This window comes from Sparus aurata, unplaced genomic scaffold (assembly GCF_900880675.1).
Source record: "Sparus aurata unplaced genomic scaffold, fSpaAur1.1, whole genome shotgun sequence".
Classification (NCBI taxonomy): Eukaryota; Metazoa; Chordata; class Actinopteri; order Spariformes; family Sparidae; genus Sparus; species Sparus aurata.
Window position 1 is genome coordinate 189540 of NW_022045111.1, and position 17737 is coordinate 207276.

The following is a 17737-nucleotide window of genomic DNA, read 5'->3' on the forward strand; positions in this document are numbered from 1 at the left end:
AGAGTATTGTTCCTGTTGACATGTTCCACTCTTGTTTTGATCTGATTCAGGAGGGAAGTGTAACCAGAACCCAAGAGGTCTCCCTCATCTGTGACATTAGCAAAAGTTTTGGGATATTGAGCAATGACATTCTTGGCTATCTGAGTACATTCGGCTCTGGTGGGGTTTGGGCAATACATCCGGATTGCGTCCACTATAACTCTGATCATCTGTAATCTGTCGGACTGGGCTGCCCTCTGCTCCACAGAAATGGCCTGTCAGAGAGTTGGAGCCATTTTCTCCCAAGGCACATGAAAAGTGGTGATCCAGTTAGGTGGACACAGGGCAGGGTGTGGCACAGTAGAAGGAGGTGAGGGTGGAGATGGAGATGGAGACAGAATGCTTGGCTGTGGCTCCAGGGCAGAAACTTGGGAGAAGACAAAAAAACAAAAGAAACTAAATTGAAGTCAATACATGACTCAATATATGTAACACAGCTGCATGAACACCCTGAGCCTAGATTAAAAATACATGTCTTTTAAAATGTGTACTGTAATTGTATCCAATTAATAGTCATCATCATCCTCCCTATTATTATTATCATTACTTGTATCGTCATTCTCACAATAGTATAGGGTGTTTTATCAGATGTTGAAGAGCAGAATTTACTATTTTCTATCTGCCCAATACATTCATATATAGCTCTGACACAATTTTTTGGGCTGTTGAGATATGTGACAAAAATATCGTGATATATGTGAACGCATTGGTACAGCTGAATATCAAATTCGAAGTGTCATAGTTCCACTGATTTCACCCTTGGCTCTGAAACATACCATAAGGATGTTGCCACTTTGCCCAAGTTAATGGAGCATTTATAAGTGTGGGGGAGAGTTACTTTTGAAACTACTTACTTATTTTTCTACTTGGCCTAAATAGTAGCTAGTTACTTTACTAAGTTAGTCTTTATTCAAAAGTAACTTGTTAAGAGTACTTTCATATTACCTACTTAAAATCATGCCTTTAAAATACCTCTTACTGTCTTGACTGACCTGAACAAAATGAATTTCCCTAGTGGGCAATAAAGAACATCTATCTATGTTATGCTGATGTCATCACTATTATTGTACCGATATCATTACTAATCATCACGTGTGGGACACAGCCTTAAGTAACAATCTGTTGTTAATCTGATTACTTGCCCCCAACACTGATTATAACTAAACTAAGTTTGTGGTGAGTGCATAACAAAATGCATAGAAATACGCATTCAGCTGATTTTGACTGTTATTTTTTACTTTTTACAAAATTAGACAAACCTCTCCTCTGAAAGGCATCTATAAGTTTGCGGCTCTGTAGGGGCGTCAGGATGTCCTGGATGTCATCCTCCTTCACATAACTCAGATCTGCAACTTCTTCTATTCCAACAACCAAAAGCAGTTGCTTCAGGCATCGTAACACCTGCAAAATCAGACACAAATAGAGTGATGAAGTGCAACCACTGAAACACCACATAAGTGATAATGTGGTAGTGGGTAGTAGTCAGCTAGACTGTCAATGTCCACACACATGTAGTCCCCCTCTGGAGTCAGGCAACAAACACCAACATCAATCAGTAACACAGACTGGTGCTTCTCCACAATCAGGTGCACTCTGCTCTGATCAAGTAAAATCAATAAAATTTTCCCAAACACAATTCCATTGTCACCATCTGCCACTGCCACAACTAGCCCCTTAGAATATTTAGCATTCTTGTACACTACAGATTTTTGAAGTTGCGCAGTCTCCTTGCACACTGTTTGAAATAGCAATGCTTGCTTTCAAAGTGTAGGGTCCACAGTCGAATTAGAGGGCCAAAATGTAGAATGAGGTCTGGTAGTGCACTAAATAGTGATGTTTAGCTTTTAGTGAAGAGTCAGGGAACATGGTACTTCTGAAGTGTATATATTCTTCAATGAGAATCTTTAAGTACGCAATCTGGCCATGGCTGATTTTTGGAGCACAAATCAGCTCGACTATTTCCCTCAGTGTTAGGCACAGTTGCCAAACTTGGTTGTCCACTGGATTGTTAATACGATCCCCAATGTAAAGAGGAAGCAATCGCAAAAAGCACCAGTTCTGTGCTGCATGACCTCCAAGTTTCTCCCCTTTTTCCTTAGCTTCACATGGCCTGTTGTTTGAATCACTCCCTGAATATGTGAACTGTGAAATGCACCTGTTTAACAGGACATATGTAAAGTGTTTCTCAACATTTACAAGATGGCTAATGTACATTGCCAAGTCATATGAGACTACCCCCTCAAACAGATCATGGCCCAAACAAGGAGGGAGACCTGGACTACACACATGAAAGTGTTTCAGGTTATTGAAAACAGAATCAAATTTGATTCTGTTGACCATAGCTTGGTCACCGCCAAGTTGCTCAACACTCTCTCTGTAGTTTTCAAATGTCCTCTTGGGGCCTACTTTTTCAGGTTGTTTCTGAAATGTGTCCCTGTCTATCAAGCAGTAACGGCAGAAGTACTTGCTTCTGCTAAAATTCTCTGTGAATCCACCGATGCAATGTGATCCAAGATTGTCCCCTGATATGGCTAACAATGCTCCTTTCAGATAGCTACCATCCTCGGTTTCAAAACCCACCTCTTCCAAGTCCTTCAAATCAGCTAAAAGAGGGGAGAAAACTGTCTCTTGCCCAAAGAAACTAAAGTCTTCCTCCCTGCAAAGCAGTACTAACTGCATTGGATCAACACATGAGCGATTGTGGGGTAATATTTCACCAAGGGTCAAGTACACAGTCAGTATTTTATGCTTCTTTTTACCAGATCCGAGAGGAATGACTACCTCAAATGAATCCTGATACAGAACTATTGACAAAGACGAGGGGGATTCTTTTAACAAAGGATTGTCTTTGATGGTTTTTCCATCCATCACATCTGTCTAAACATCTGTCTGAGAGTCTGACATCTGCTTCATCTTTGTCTGTCTGTACTGGTCTTTCACTACTGACTGACTGAGAAGAGACTTCAGTGTCTCCTTGATAGGTACGTACTGAAAGAAACGTTCCCTGCCAGCTGCATCTGCACCTAGATAGATCTGAGTGGGCTCAACGTAGCTGAAAGACTTCTCAAAAAACGATTTCCTCATTTGGTCTGATCTCAGAGGCCCTTCATGGCACGCTTTAAGGAGATCTTCCTTAGACACATCATCAAGTATCTGACTAATTTCATTGTCCTGCAGGTTCAACATAGTTAACTTTTCATGAACCTTTGAAAGTACATACTTCATGCCAGAGTTGTGCACCTCCTGAAATTCCTCTATAATTGTTTGAATAGTGCTAGCTGGAAGAAGCATTTTGGCTTGCAGTTTAAGAGAGAAAAGAGCTAAGTTGTTCAAAAACTGACTTTCACCAGGCACAGCATCCTGCTTCGCATCTTGCAAATCAGTCACAGCTTCAGGGAACATTTCATCAGGTAATGTGCACTGCTCATTTTGCTGGCTGTCAGGTCGAGTGTGACTTCTAGTTTCATGGTGTGAAAATGGATGGGCTCTACTTGCTTTAGGAAAAGGTTGACCTAACCCGACAATATTTGGCGCACCCTGTGTAAGGACAGGTCACCTTTTTACCATCTTTACTTTTGCATGTGTGGTGAAAGCATTTAAGACAGAGGTTGAGAAACTGCATGACTTGCAGTTGTAGCTGTTCATACTAAAAACAGGGATGACTTCCGTGGACTGGACTTCCTGCCTGGGAACCCAGTGAGGATCGCACCACTCACTGATGATCACAACAGGAATGCAATGGTGAAACTCAGATCACACACTGTAACAAAGAAAACACACAAAGACAAGTAGGACAAAACCTGTTAGCCACATTACCAAGAGAGATGGACAGAGAGTGCAAGAGAGAATGGTGAAAGAAATTTCTGTAGCAAAACAAAATACAAAAAAAGTTGAAGTTTAAAGGGGTAGTTCGGGTTTTTAGAAGTGGGGTCATATAAAGTACATATCTATAGTCGATCTGTTTCCTACCGTAATCACCGATCAGTGCAGCCTCAGTTTGGAGAAGCAGAGAGCCGCTCCAGCCCAGACGCTCAGCTTTGTACTGCAGTGAACCTGAGTAGAAACAGAACACAAATACGCCCACAGCACTGAGGCTGCAACAGCAGGAGAGAGGAGAAGCTGTTCCACTGGGGAAGATACAACACTGCAAGGACGTCACCAGGTCAATTATTCTATCAGCAGAGTTTTAAAATGAAAACAGTCTGTGCTTTAAAGGAAAGTATAAATAAAGGATTCATAACAACTGTAAATACTGGACACCTTCAGGGTACTGTACTGGGAAAGGAAAGTTATTTTAGTCGTATTGATATTTAGCAGAACCATCAAATAATTATAGAGCATCATGTATTTCACATGATCGGGCGACACATTTAGTTTGAGGAAAGTCTGAAATGTTCAGAGGTCAGAAGCTCAAAGAAAAGGATTGTACATGTTGGAATGAATAAATATAGGCTTGTTAGCAGGTTTAACTATATTTGATCCACCTGCCTCTAAATAACTGTTCCTGTACTGGTTGTATTCTCTCTTTGTTGCTCTCTGGCGCCCTCTCTTCCTTTTGCCTGTGTCATCTTTCAGGAAGACACACCTGTCCAGGTGTGTTGAATCACCTGATGACGTATTTAAGTAGGATTGAGTGGAAGCCTCGCTCTCTCTCTGGAGCCCAGCTCACACTGAAAGGAGGAGATGTTTTACCTTGTGTCTCCTTGTTACCTTTTCCTCCCCACATGTTTTCACTGCTGCGTTTTGTTAATTTGTTTGTAGTTTAGTTTTGGAGATCACCAGTAATCCAGTTTTTGGTTTCTTTAGTTCATTAAGGTGGGATTAATTTCTCTTTCTGATGAGGTTAGAGGGGACAGCTGGGTGCGACGGCCCAGTGATTTCCCCTTTTTGTGTATTTCAGCTGGATCTCCAACCTCTCTTTTGGTAAGAAGTTTTTACCCTTTAATGTCTAAATTCAATTTAGTTTGTTAATTTGTTTACTGAGCGTCCTTTTTAAACATGTAGCATCCTCTATGTGAGCTAGAGGCTCTGTAACAACTGTATCCAACAGTTTAGTTTTCATATTAAAATTGTAAACTACATTATAAAATAACTTTAAATGTTTCCCAGTACTGAACCCTGAATGTATTCAGTATTTACTGTTTTTCATGTTAATGTTATTCCCTCCTTCTCCGTTGTCATGTTTTTGTCAAGTGCTTCAACTTCTTGCATGTAATTTATGTTTACAGTATTAATTGGAGCATCTAAATTTTCTTTTTAGGTCATTCATCAGACACAAAGGACTAAATCCTGAAGATGGGCGTGTGAAACAAAACCTCACCCACTTCATCAGGATGAGACTTCATGTGGGGTCTTTGTACTGAAGGTCTGTATCAAAGCATGATTAAAGAACAATGTGAGGATTTGACTGAAAGACATTTTGAATCTCCAGCAGCAAGACAAACAAATTGAATATGTTAAACCCCCAAATTGTCCATCTTCCAATTTGTAGTTGAAGCCACTGTTTCATCAGATAATCAATTTAATTTACACATGATTGTGTTGCAGTGGCTCACAAACTCACTTCTTTTCACTTATTAAAAAGGTGACTGGTTGTACTACATCAGGTACACTGGAACCACTCGCTCAATGGGAGTGAAGGTCCTCCGTGGGGAAAAGGAGGTGAAAGAGGCCTTTGAGGAGGCTCACGTCAGCAGTGGGCACCGCGGCCAGAGAGACAATATCTCAAAGGTTTTACTGGCCCGGAATGTCAGGAGGACATCAATTTGTGGGTCAGTATGCAGCTACACTTTCCATACACACTGCTGGTCACAAAGATATTGCCGTTGATTAAAAATCACATTAACTTTTATAGATGTGAAAGATGCATGGGAGGGCAAATATATCAACATCTTTAGCTCAGATTGGAGAGCATAAAATATTCTCAGGATATTTTCTACACTGCTCCAAACAGGAACTGCTCTGTGTTTCCAAGCTAAAGTCCTCTGTGGAGAAAATGAGGCCAAAGAAGCATCTGAGGAGGTTCATGTCAGCAGATGGACACAGTGGCCAGAAAACTACAAGGGAGATAATCTCTCAAAGCTTTTACTGGCCTGAAATGTCAAATGCCACCTCCACCTCCTCCTCTGGACCATCCACAGGCTGTTGGGACTCACCTACAGTGAACTCTCAGATCATCAAGAGTATGTTTGATATTTGTAAAAAGAATTAATTATAATGAAACATTGAACAGTACTGGTAAAAAAAAAATCACATTTTAAAAACTCCTTTTATAGATGTGAAAGATGCATGGGAGGGGAAACGTATGCGTGTACTTGAATCGAGGATTGGGCCCTTAAAAATATTGTATAAAGACATTTTCTCCACTGCACCAAAGAGACCAGTAACAGATGAGGTGAGGTGTCAATTTCCTATTTTTTTTAAAATGGTTTTCCTACCGACTTTTCAGTTAAATCTTACCTTTTCGACCTTACCAATCGATTTTAATCTGGTGTTTTTATGACAGGTAAACGCATATCTGACCCTCCTGGTCAAAGAATTTAATAAGGATGGTCCAGAGAAGGCATTTCCACTGGACTCGGTGAGGATGAAGACTATATGGCAGCACAAAAGTCCAACAAAAACTCAGATCGACCTGGAGGTCTTCAAGTACATTGTGGGGGTCTACAATGAAGGTCATCACTGGATGCTCGTGGTAATAGTTTCTTCAACTTGATGGTCATCTTCTAAGCAGCACATGCAGTCTGCACAGTGCTGCTGGAAACCTACACAGCTGCTAGTGCAGTATGATTAACTTTGACTCTAAAATATGTAGGTGATTAAACCAGGAGAGAGGAGAACCCTGTTCATGGATCCACTGGGGGAACATGGAGAAGATGCAGCACTGCAAGAACGTGACGAGGTAAATGAGTCTATCAGCATATTTTCAGATAAACAGTCTGAGCTTTAGAGGAAAGTATAAAGGATTAATAAAACTACTGAACTGTAAATACTGGACACCTTCAGGGTACTGTACTGGGAAAGCAAAGTTATGTTAGTCGTATTGATATTCAGCAGAACCCATCAAATAATTGGTGTATTATGTATTTCAGTTGCGATTATGTTACCCAAACTGATCAGCTGACACATTTAGTTCAAAGAAAAGAATCTTACATGTTGTAAGAAATAAATATAGGATTGTCAGCAGGTTTAACTATATTTGATCCACCTGCCTCTAAATAACTTTAATGATAGAAACCTTCCATATATGCCGCTGTTACAACTCAGTACTCATGTCGTCGTCTCATCCTGCTAAATTTGAAAAATCTATCCAGAAACAGATGTTAAGAATGTCCAGGCGTTCCCCTTTTACATGCCTCAGGTTACTTTAAATAGTTTAAATCAATAAAGATGAATGCTACAGTTTATTTTCTGTGATAACTGTTCCTCCCCATCATAAATCATTCTTCAACCTTTCATTCAGTTTGCTGAGTGCATTTTGGACGGTTCTCCGCTGGAGTTTCATGAATCACCTTCCAGCTTTAATGCGATTCGACGGGAGATTGCAGTCTGTCTTCTGGAGAATACAGGTGTCTCTTAAAAATATTATACATATGTTGCGTGTGGCCATGACATCACTCACTTACTCATTCAATCACTGTGCTGTGCCTGAACTGGCACTGGTGTCCTCTTATGTTGAGGTCTCCAATTTGAGCCACTGATTCATTAATTTAATTGTTTGGAGGCTGTAACAACATATCATTTTAGACTGGAAACGTGTTTGATGTACATATTTTCAAAACTGTCCAAATGCTCAAATTAACTATGATAGTGTTAACTCACACAAACCTTGCTCATTATGAGGTAATTATTATCTCCTTGTTTTTGTAGATGACTTGACTGACCTTTGTCATCTCTGCAGGATGGCGACACTCACTGAGTAACTGCTGATGTTTTACATGTTCAGCTTAAAGGATGATCACCACAAGGCAACATTACATCACTATCTCACCATAATAGTTTAGTTTTGTCTTTTGTCCATTCAGATTGGCTGCTGTGCCCTCGATGGTTTCACAGGAGCTGTGCCAAGAGACCCGACACAGAGGATGCAAAAATGTTTCTGCCTCGCATGCCAGTAATAAAATGTATTATTAAAATGTTTTAATATAATTTTGTTTTGAGGCTGTTTTTGTTGAAATATTTGATTTTCCAGGTAAGGGAGACCAGGGACAGTTGTAACACTTTGTGCAATTTTAGCAATACATCAAAAAACCATTTACACTGGAATAACCAATTTGTTATATCAAACTTCAAACTGTCAACTGCTGTAATAGGTTGCATTTCACTCTAGGTGAAGGTATTTCAACAGGTTAAAAAAAGGAGTTAGTGGGCTATAATCTGTCAAATATAAACCTTTAAGCCGTTCAGTGACGGAGGAGGAGCTGCAATCACTTTTTGGCAGGTGGAATATGTTACACTGAGGGGGAAACTAGAGGAGGACCTAAATGCAGGATAGGGGAAACAAAAGAGAGCTCTAATTTACAGAAGCTAAAATTTATAAAAACCAGGAGAAATGGAAAAACAAATGTGTCAAGGACGAAAAACAAAGCAGCAATAAAACAGCTTAAACAAAGTGCAACAGAAAAGCAAAGTTCAAATCAAATGGTAAGAAATGTAAATCCAAACATAACAACGGGGAAGACACAGGAGGAGACACCAGAGGCTGACGGAACCACAGGAGAACTGACAAGAACCTGGGGGAGAACAAAGACTATATACACAGAGACACTAACGAGGGGATCAGAAACAGGTGAGGTGAGTGAGGAGGGAAGAGGACAGGTGAGGTAACCAACTGAACAACACACAAGTAAAAAGCAAGAAGTGACACAAGAGGGCGTGATATCACAAATAAAACAGAAAACACAAGATGCTGAATCATGACAGAAAACTAACTTTGAGTTGTATTGGCCCTTTAAAGGTATTTCAACAGGTAAAAAGGAGTGGATTGGTTAGAATCTGTCAAATATAAACACAAAAGAGGGAAATCAGGTGATGCAGAAACAACCTTTCAGTCACGAGGTCGGAGCTGTAATCACTTTATGGCAGTAATAACCACAACAGACTAATTTAATGAATATCTCTCTTCAGTCACAGCACATCATTTACACATTTACACATTTACAGTAACCTCCTCACCTGGCTGTGAGGGCGGACGGTCGGATAGGGACGGTCGGGACAAGTCACAGCCAAAGTTTGGAGTTGTCCCTACAAATATCTTGATATATTTTAATAAATATATATATATATTATTTTCATATATATTTGTTAATTTTTACATAATGCATTGAGTACAATATTTTTCGCAAACTCATTCGTAGTATTAAGCACATGTAGAGAACTATTTTTCCGACCTGCCCTCTCACCGCAGTCTTCAGTGTAACCTGCCCAGCAACAGGTTCAGATATGCTGCCATTTGATTGGCTGGAGGGTGATCACGTCCTCAGCACGTGAAGGTATCAGCGCGCCTCTCGTCACCTCCCGTGACGTAGAGTCCTAAAGAGAGGTAGGACTCTAGCTAGTAACGGTCGCTACTTTCAAATTAAAAGCCCCCGCCAAGACCCCAGTTCTAAACTCAAATAGGTTGCAATGTAATGCTCTTATTTTGAAGACAAATTCGTTGTAACTTTTTAAATTTTTTTTATTGAACAATTTAAGTCTAAAAAAACACAAGGTATAGAATTACAATTAGCACATGTCAGCACATTTCAACTGTTTTGTCATGTTGCCCTACTTCATCATACAACAGTGTCACACATAAGTTGTGAAAATAGCAGATCTACAAGTTCAACACATTGCAACACATTGTGAGCTTGTAGATCTTTTTATTGACCTAAATGAATTTGATAAAAGACAATACTTTTTCTTTTGTTTTGTTTTTTAAACTTAAACTGACTAAAACCTGTTTGAGTTTTTGTCGACTAGAACTGGACTAAAACTATCACATACAGAAGTGACTAAAATTTGACTAAAACTTAAAAAGCATTTTAGTCCAAAAGACTAAGACTAAATCTAAAATCACTGCCAAAAACAACACTGTGGACGACCACGGCCAGCGCCACAAGCCAAGAGGCCAGCAAAAAATACTGCTTAATTGACCATCATGACTCAGCTGCATAAATGATTGGACTGGAGTGTGCTTTGAACCATGTTATCTTTGTTATTAAGATTATATTATGTTAGTGCCCGATGCCATCACTCTCCATAGTAGCAAATAGTTTGTTACAAATCACAAGAGGCTGCGATCAGTTCCGGTGCACAGTGGAGTCGAGCCGGGTACGACTGCTTTGGGTTCCAGCTGCTTGGTCTATTGAGAATAAGATCGGCTGGTGAATCGGTCGGGCTCTACTATTTTACACGATGTTCATTGTTTGTCCTTCAAGGAATTGAGATGGCTAAAAAATTCCAAGGGGTCATATAATTTAAAATGACCGTACTTGTAGTGTATTGTGAGAAACATGAGAAAGCCTGCCTGAACAAACTCCACTGCACACAATTTAAAGGTGTATTTATGCATTACTGTAATACAGTTATAAAAAGACAATTGCAGCAGGGAGAGAAAGAAGATAACTGGATTTAATGGAATGAATGAATGAATGACTTTTATTATTGTGTCATGTATACCGTGTATGCCCAGCCCGCATGGGCTTATAGGACACCAAAAAAGAAAAGAAAGAACCAAACCAGATCCAGAGCACAACTGGATCAGCACAACAACATCAGCACATCAAAAATTAATCAAACAAATGTACTTGTCGTCTTTTCCAGGCTTGAGAAATAAAGCTAGCAGTTTTAAACACATTGGAATTAAACAACCACTCCAGCTTCTGCTCATCAGAGCACCAAAATATTTCAGGGTTTTGTCCATAGATTTCATGAAATAATACCTCTCTTAAATCATCATACTTTGAACAATATAAAAGGAAATGAGACTCACTCTTTACTTCATCTAGCTCACACATTTCACATATTCTATTCTCCTCTGGAATATTTTTAGAATCGACCAACCTCAATGGCCAGAGGAAGAATACCAGATCTCAACTGTGCAACTAAAGATCTTTGACTTCTCTGTAAACGTGATGTAACATATAATTCAGGTCCAAAATTAGATTTAATCTGCATATATGTCCTTAATTTTGGTTTTAATAGAACACTTTGAAACCATTTCTCTTCAAATTTCAATAGAAGCTTATCCTTAATTAAATCAACACTACAGCACAAGTTATTCCTATAAATATACATCATATCCACCTCCTCAAAAATAGAGTCAATTTCTTTTGACCAGGGGGAACTATGTAATTTACTCCATATAAATACTTTTTTATTTATTCTATCCTCTGCCATTTTGTTTAGTCGATTCCACAATCGAATCAATTCACATTTTCGCTGTACACATCCTGGAATCCAGCCCATATCTCCTTCTATTGCTGGAATTGGCGCAAATTTATGGACACCCAAAAAATATCTTATAGCTCTATTCTGTATAGTATCTATAATTTTGGGCTCTTTAAATCCCCATACTCCTGCAGCATAATTCAGTATGAGAGAGACACATGCATTATACAGTTGAGTATATGTAAAGTAACCCAAATCATTACAAACTTTCATTTTATTAATAACTGATCCCAAAGCTCTCCCAGCTGAATCAGCAAGGCACCTAAAACCAGTTTCAAACGTCATAAAATCATCCAGAAGGAAACCTAAATATTTATATGAGCAAAATAAAATGTTTGTTTACTTCTTTCCATGCCTTTGTTTCTAAAGTGCATTATCTGTGTTTTGCTCTTATTTATCACTAATCTCCATTTATGACACCAGGAGCTAACCAAATTTAGCATATTTTGTAAATCAGACTCAGATTCTGCCAGTAAAATAATATCATCCGCGTATAATAGAATACCTAAATAAGTGTCATCCAAACATACACCCAGATTATTTTTCTTAATCTGTAAAGCTAAATCATTCACGAACAATGCAAAAAGTGTTGGAGAAAGAATATCACCGTGTTTCACGCCAAAAGGGGTTTCAAACCAATCAGTATACATATCATTGATCTCAACACAAGCAACTGGGCTACCATACAGACTCTGAATAGCTTTGTAGAATCTACCATCCACCCCTACTTCCATCAGTTTAAAGGCAAGTAAATCTCTATTAATCCAATCAAATGCCTTTTGGAAATCAACAAAACGTGAGAAAGTGGGTTTACCTGTGGCGATTCTAGCTCTAATGATAGTTGACACTGAATGAATATGGTCAATACAGGCACGATACTTTCTAAACCCATTCTGCTCATCAACAAGACACTGTTTCATTTCCAAATATCGAGTAAGCCTATAATTCAGTATATTAGAATATACCTTATAAACTGTACTTAAGAGACTGATGCCTCTGTAATTAAGAGGTATTCTGGGATCATTCTTTACTGACTTTGGAATAGGTTTTATGATAGATTTATACCATGGTGATGGAATTATACCATACTCAAAACATGTCTGAAACAAGCAAACGAGGACTTCAAGAAGATATGGAGATTTCAGGGCTTCATTTGGGATGCCTTCTATGCCAGGTGTTTTCTTCAATTTTACTTTGTCCACAGCTTTTTTAACTTCTTCTATAGTAATATCCCGATTCAAAAATGTATTTACACTATAGCCTGGCATATCCATAGCCAACTCCATCATACAATTTGAATCACAAACATTACTTAAGAACAGGTCATCAAAACCAGGTGGAATAAGATGTCCAGAAAATGTATTTGCAAAATCTGTTTTCCATTTCTCAAGCACAAGCTCTTTTTTATTTTCAGTGTCTCCATTATCTAGTAAGATCTCCATTGGGATTTTCTTTATTTTCTTAGGACCTAATTCATTAATTTCTTTCCAAAATTGTTGTGGATTGTTACTTTGCAATCGGTCTGGCTGTAATGCTTGTCCTCTTCTAAACTGTCTTTTATCAAATCTGACTCTCTTATCAAAGTTAGACTGAGTCTGTTTGTAGTGATATTTAAGTTGCTTTCTAATAGCTGGATCTTTACATTTCAAAAATTCCCTCTCAGCCTGTCTCTTGTCATTCAAAAGTTTTTTGAGTTCTGCATTCCAATATAGTTTATTCCTACCCACTTTAAAATGTATTCCTCCCTGGCCAGATAAAGATTTTCTTGATAAATTCTTATTCATTTCCCTATCCATTATATCATAAAAATAATCCATACCAGTTATCAGTATTACTTTGCGTCATCACCTGACCTTCTAGGTTACCCATAAGTTCCAGCAGAGCCATACGACACATATTAGATCAAAGAAAGTTGTCTGGGTCGTCTTTTAAATAAATTAATCCCAGAATCATTTTCAGAAGAACAAAACTCAATAGCAGCATTAATTTTAAACTTAAACATTAACAGAGAACGGTCCCGTAGCCTACTTTTTTCTCCGATAAGGTCAATACGAACAGGGTTGTTGCTCAAAATCTCAGATGGAGTTATCACTTTAAAATCAATACAAGTCTCCAAACAATCATGAGGGGTTATTATATAGTCCACCACTGCTCTACCTCTTGATGATATAGATGTAAAATTGTCAGTATCAGGATTTATTCTGCCATTTAGGACACAGCATTTACAATCCCTGAGAAATTCAAGGAGTGATTCCCCGTGACTGTTCATGCTTAGGTCTATGGCCACTCGAGGTGGGACATTATCAATATCCCCAATACAGTCATCTTTATTTGAAATACGACTGTTAAAGTCTCCACATAAATAAATGACATCAGCTTCCAAGGAGTAAACCTGGGCCAGCAGATGAGTCAAAAAAGTAACTGAGTCCCGTCCTCTTGTAGATCCCTCTGGTGGTAGATAGCAGGAAAAGATAACTAGAATATACTGCAGCTCCCGATGCTCCAAACGTAGTCCAATTATATCGTCCATAGACTTGTCCACTACTTGTATTCTAAAATAATCGAGCAAATAGTTCTTAACTAAAATGCCAACTCTACGGAAGAGGATTAGGGCCACATGTGAATTTTTTTTGTAGTTCTGACTTTAAAGTCAGAATTCTGACTTTTTTCTCAGAATTCTGAGATTAAAGTCAGAATTCTGACTTTTTTCTCAGAATTCTGAGATTAAAGTCTGAAGAAGAAGAATTCTGACTTTAATCTCAGAATTCTGACTTTAAAGTCAGAATTCTGACTTTAATCTCAGAATTCTGACTTTTTTCTCAGAATTCTGACTTTTTTCTCAGAACAAAAAAAAAAAATTCACATGTGGCCCTAATCCTCTTCCGTACAACTCCTCCTGATGCTTTTTTAGCTCTTTTATGCAACATCCTGTTGTGACCAAACCAGGAGTAACCTTCAAAGTCAATCTTGTCATCCCGTCGTAAATGTGATTCATTTAATGAAATAATATCAGGGTTTAGAGACTGCAGTAATGAAATCCTGAGTACACAGTTCAAATTAGTCCAACCATTAATATTCCAGTGAACCAGGGACAAACAAGGGGGGTCACCTGTGTTTACAGACTGGGCAGCTCCTCTTCAGCCTCTCCCACCTGCTGCCGGGGAACCTGCTCGGACGGCAGCAGCCGCTGCAGCCTCGGCATAGGTCCGTTTCATCAGGCGGCCGTTCCCCGCGATGTAAAAACCTTTTCCAGCTGGTATCTCCTGGAGAAGTGTTTTAAAGTTGAACTCGAGAATCCGATCCGTGTGAGATTTAGCGGATCTCAGATAAACTCTTTTGAACTGGGTATTGCTCTTCAGCCTCTGTTTACACCTGAGCACCGCCACCTTGTCCTCCACATTAGCGAAGGCAACTTTCACCACACCTGGACCGGGTCCTCTCGCTCGCATTCTCTGCAGCGCAGCAATTCCTGGCGCAGGTTCACACTCCAAACCACTCTCCAGTAGCTCTCTTACTTTTCCATTCAAATCCTCCCCTTCATCGTAGGCCAGACCCAGTATCACAATCGACACATCAGGGTCAAATTTATCAGAGGGCTTGGAGCTAGTTGTCTGTGTTTTTTCTTCAAGTGAATCCAGTCGCGACTTTAGGATACCTATTTCCAGGTCAATATTTTCTCGTATCTCCTTAACGGACTTCTTCAGTTCAGCTTTCATCATTTTTTCAAGGGAACCATACACGCTGTCAACCTTGCTACTGAACTGTTTTTCAATATTATCCATCTTCGTACTTAACAATTTCATCTCCTTCAGCAACACGTTTGTTTCCTTATCTTCGTCTTTGTCTTGTCCTCGCCGCCCACGTCCATCCGCCATCTTGTCAATGAAAGGGACAGATTTGGCAAACACTCACCGCCTCCCGAACTGGAACTGTACAATTAGAACCTATATGCTGGTCTTGCTGGTACCAACACATGTTGTGTTTTGGTGCTGGTCTATGCTGGTTTTTCCAGCAGGGAAATGTCACAGTTAAGGTCAAGGTCCTTTGGGAGGTGTACACAGGTATGTCGGGGCAGGTTGGTGCTCCAATTGTTCCACCCTGATGTGTACCTGCCGGGACAACAACAACTATGGAGCTTCTTCCTCTCGTGTGTCTCTGTCTGCTGAGCTGCTCTGGAGACGGTAAGAAAACTGATCATCATCACTGACACTTTGTCATTTCACTTTATTTCATCTCAACAGGAACAATGTGGAAACATGCTGGATGTTAATCAGGCTGCTTCCTGCTTTAGTGAGCACGAGACACCTGCTCAGCGCCCGGTGACGTCACAGGCACCCTGATAATCAGCGTACATCGATAGTATTGATTGGATTGATTAAAGAATGCTTCAGATCAATTACAGCTGAATTATACACAGTTTTATCTCGAGATAGTCTTTAATAATATGGCGTCCCTACTGCTGTGTGTGTGTGTGTGTGTGTGTGTGTGTGTGGGGGGGGGGGGGGGGGCGTTTAGTAACGGACACTGAACCGTCTTCTGTCGTTCTCTGTGTTATTCATGTTCCGGGGTGGAGAGCTGTGAGCCCGGAATCTGTATAACAGACAGAAGTGAAAGTAACAGCAGAAAGTAGCGGGAGTTGTTTCAGCTACTCTGCATCAGTCTGGACTCTGCAGATTACTTTACATTACATAGTAACGCAGACATCTGGAGCTGAAGTTGTCTTTGATCCACAGCTTCTTATTTAAATACCCCAGTCCACATTAAAAGTGTCAATCCGCCGACAGATGATGCTGTTCTGTCACTTTAAAGACATTTTTGAGCAGTGTTTTTACAGTAGCATAAATATATGAAAATATGCCACTTGGAGGTACAAATATGGAATTTTATTGTTGAATTTCTCCACACTGGTGCAGTAAAGATACTTGATATTAAGTGTTTTTTATTCATCATGGGTGCATGAAACACTTTAATGTAACATATTTTATTTTAAATGTAAATTCGAATTATAGCTTACTGGTCTCAATACCTTTATTTTGAAAACCAAAAGTAATAAGCTGTTTCTGTGCATCTACCATAATGCTGAGAATACTTGTACACTCGAAAATGTGGCTGATTTGACCACGGAGATAAGAGTGACGGCTAGTGTTGTGTCAGTTGCGAACATGTCGTTCAAACGAACAAATCTTTTGAGTGAACGAAGTGAACGGAATCCCTTCATGAACTGATTTGTTCCTTTCTCGAGCTGTCACTGAATCTTTCTCATTTTTTCGTTTGCCAGATTAAATGAAATAATTGAATGATCAGATGATACACGGACCCATACTGAGTAACATGTTTTTATCTTCCAGGTGTCAGAGTGTTTGTGAAAGAAGGCAGTGATGCTGTTTTACCATATTCGCTCAACACAGAGGACATCACAAGAAAGCTGTTTGACTGGACGTATAACGGATGTACAGGTCAAGATGAGCAGTTCAAAGGTCGAGTCTCATTTTTTGAAGATGAACTGAAGAACGGCAATGCCTCCATAAAGATTAAAAAAACAAAGCTGGCCGACAGTGGGATCTACAGCTGTGATTTTCCACGTCTTCAGCCGAGACAAACATTCTACATAGAGCTGGTTGTAGGTGAGTGCTTTCATTAAACAGTTAAAGATGTCGCTCATTTACTGCTGCGACTGGTTCCAGAGTCTCAGATGGACTTTTGTTCAGTGGTCAGAATCCACATCTGGCAGGGCCTCGAGCCCACAGAGCTGCAGCCACATCTGGAGAGACCACCTCTGTATCAAACATGCTGATATCAGAGAGATAATTATTGTACAGAGATGTCTCTGTGAAAGCTGGTGAGAGTGGGGGTGATGTGTTGCCAGGGCTTGGTGCGGGTGAGGACCCTGGCAGCAGAGTTCTGCACATGTCCAGGGTTTTGGAAGGGAGCCTGGACAGGACTCCATCACAGTAATCCAGGCGGGAGGTGATGGATGAGGGTTTCAGCCACAGGTTGTGAGAGGGAGGGCCGGAGTCTGGAGATGTTTTTCAGATGATAAAAAGCTGCTTTTGTAATGGATTTTATGTGTGATTGAAAAGATAACGTGGAATCGAAGATGACACTCAGGTTGCGGACTTCTGTGGATGGGGAGACAGAGCAGCCGTCCACATCCGGGAGTAGATCTCCAACTTTCTGGAGCAGTGCCTTGGAGGCCACAACCATGAGTTCTGTTTTATTGGTGTTTAGTTTGAGTAGATTTGATGTCATCCAGGCAGCTGTCGAGTGA

General features: G+C 39.8%; 1 protein-coding gene across 1 annotated transcript; it reads left to right on the forward strand.

The window, feature by feature from the left end:
• Positions 1 to 5667: 5667 nt before the first annotated feature.
• Positions 5668 to 10848, forward strand: LOC115577709 (uncharacterized). The gene is made up of 8 exons (XM_030410611.1): positions 5668 to 5787; positions 5993 to 6221; positions 6315 to 6433; positions 6545 to 6733; positions 6854 to 6940; positions 7502 to 7607; positions 8064 to 8152; positions 10843 to 10848. The coding sequence occupies exons 1-8, from the start codon at positions 5668 to 5670 to the stop codon at positions 10846 to 10848; spliced, it is 945 nt and encodes a 314-aa protein (XP_030266471.1).
• Positions 10849 to 17737: the final 6889 nt, after the last annotated feature.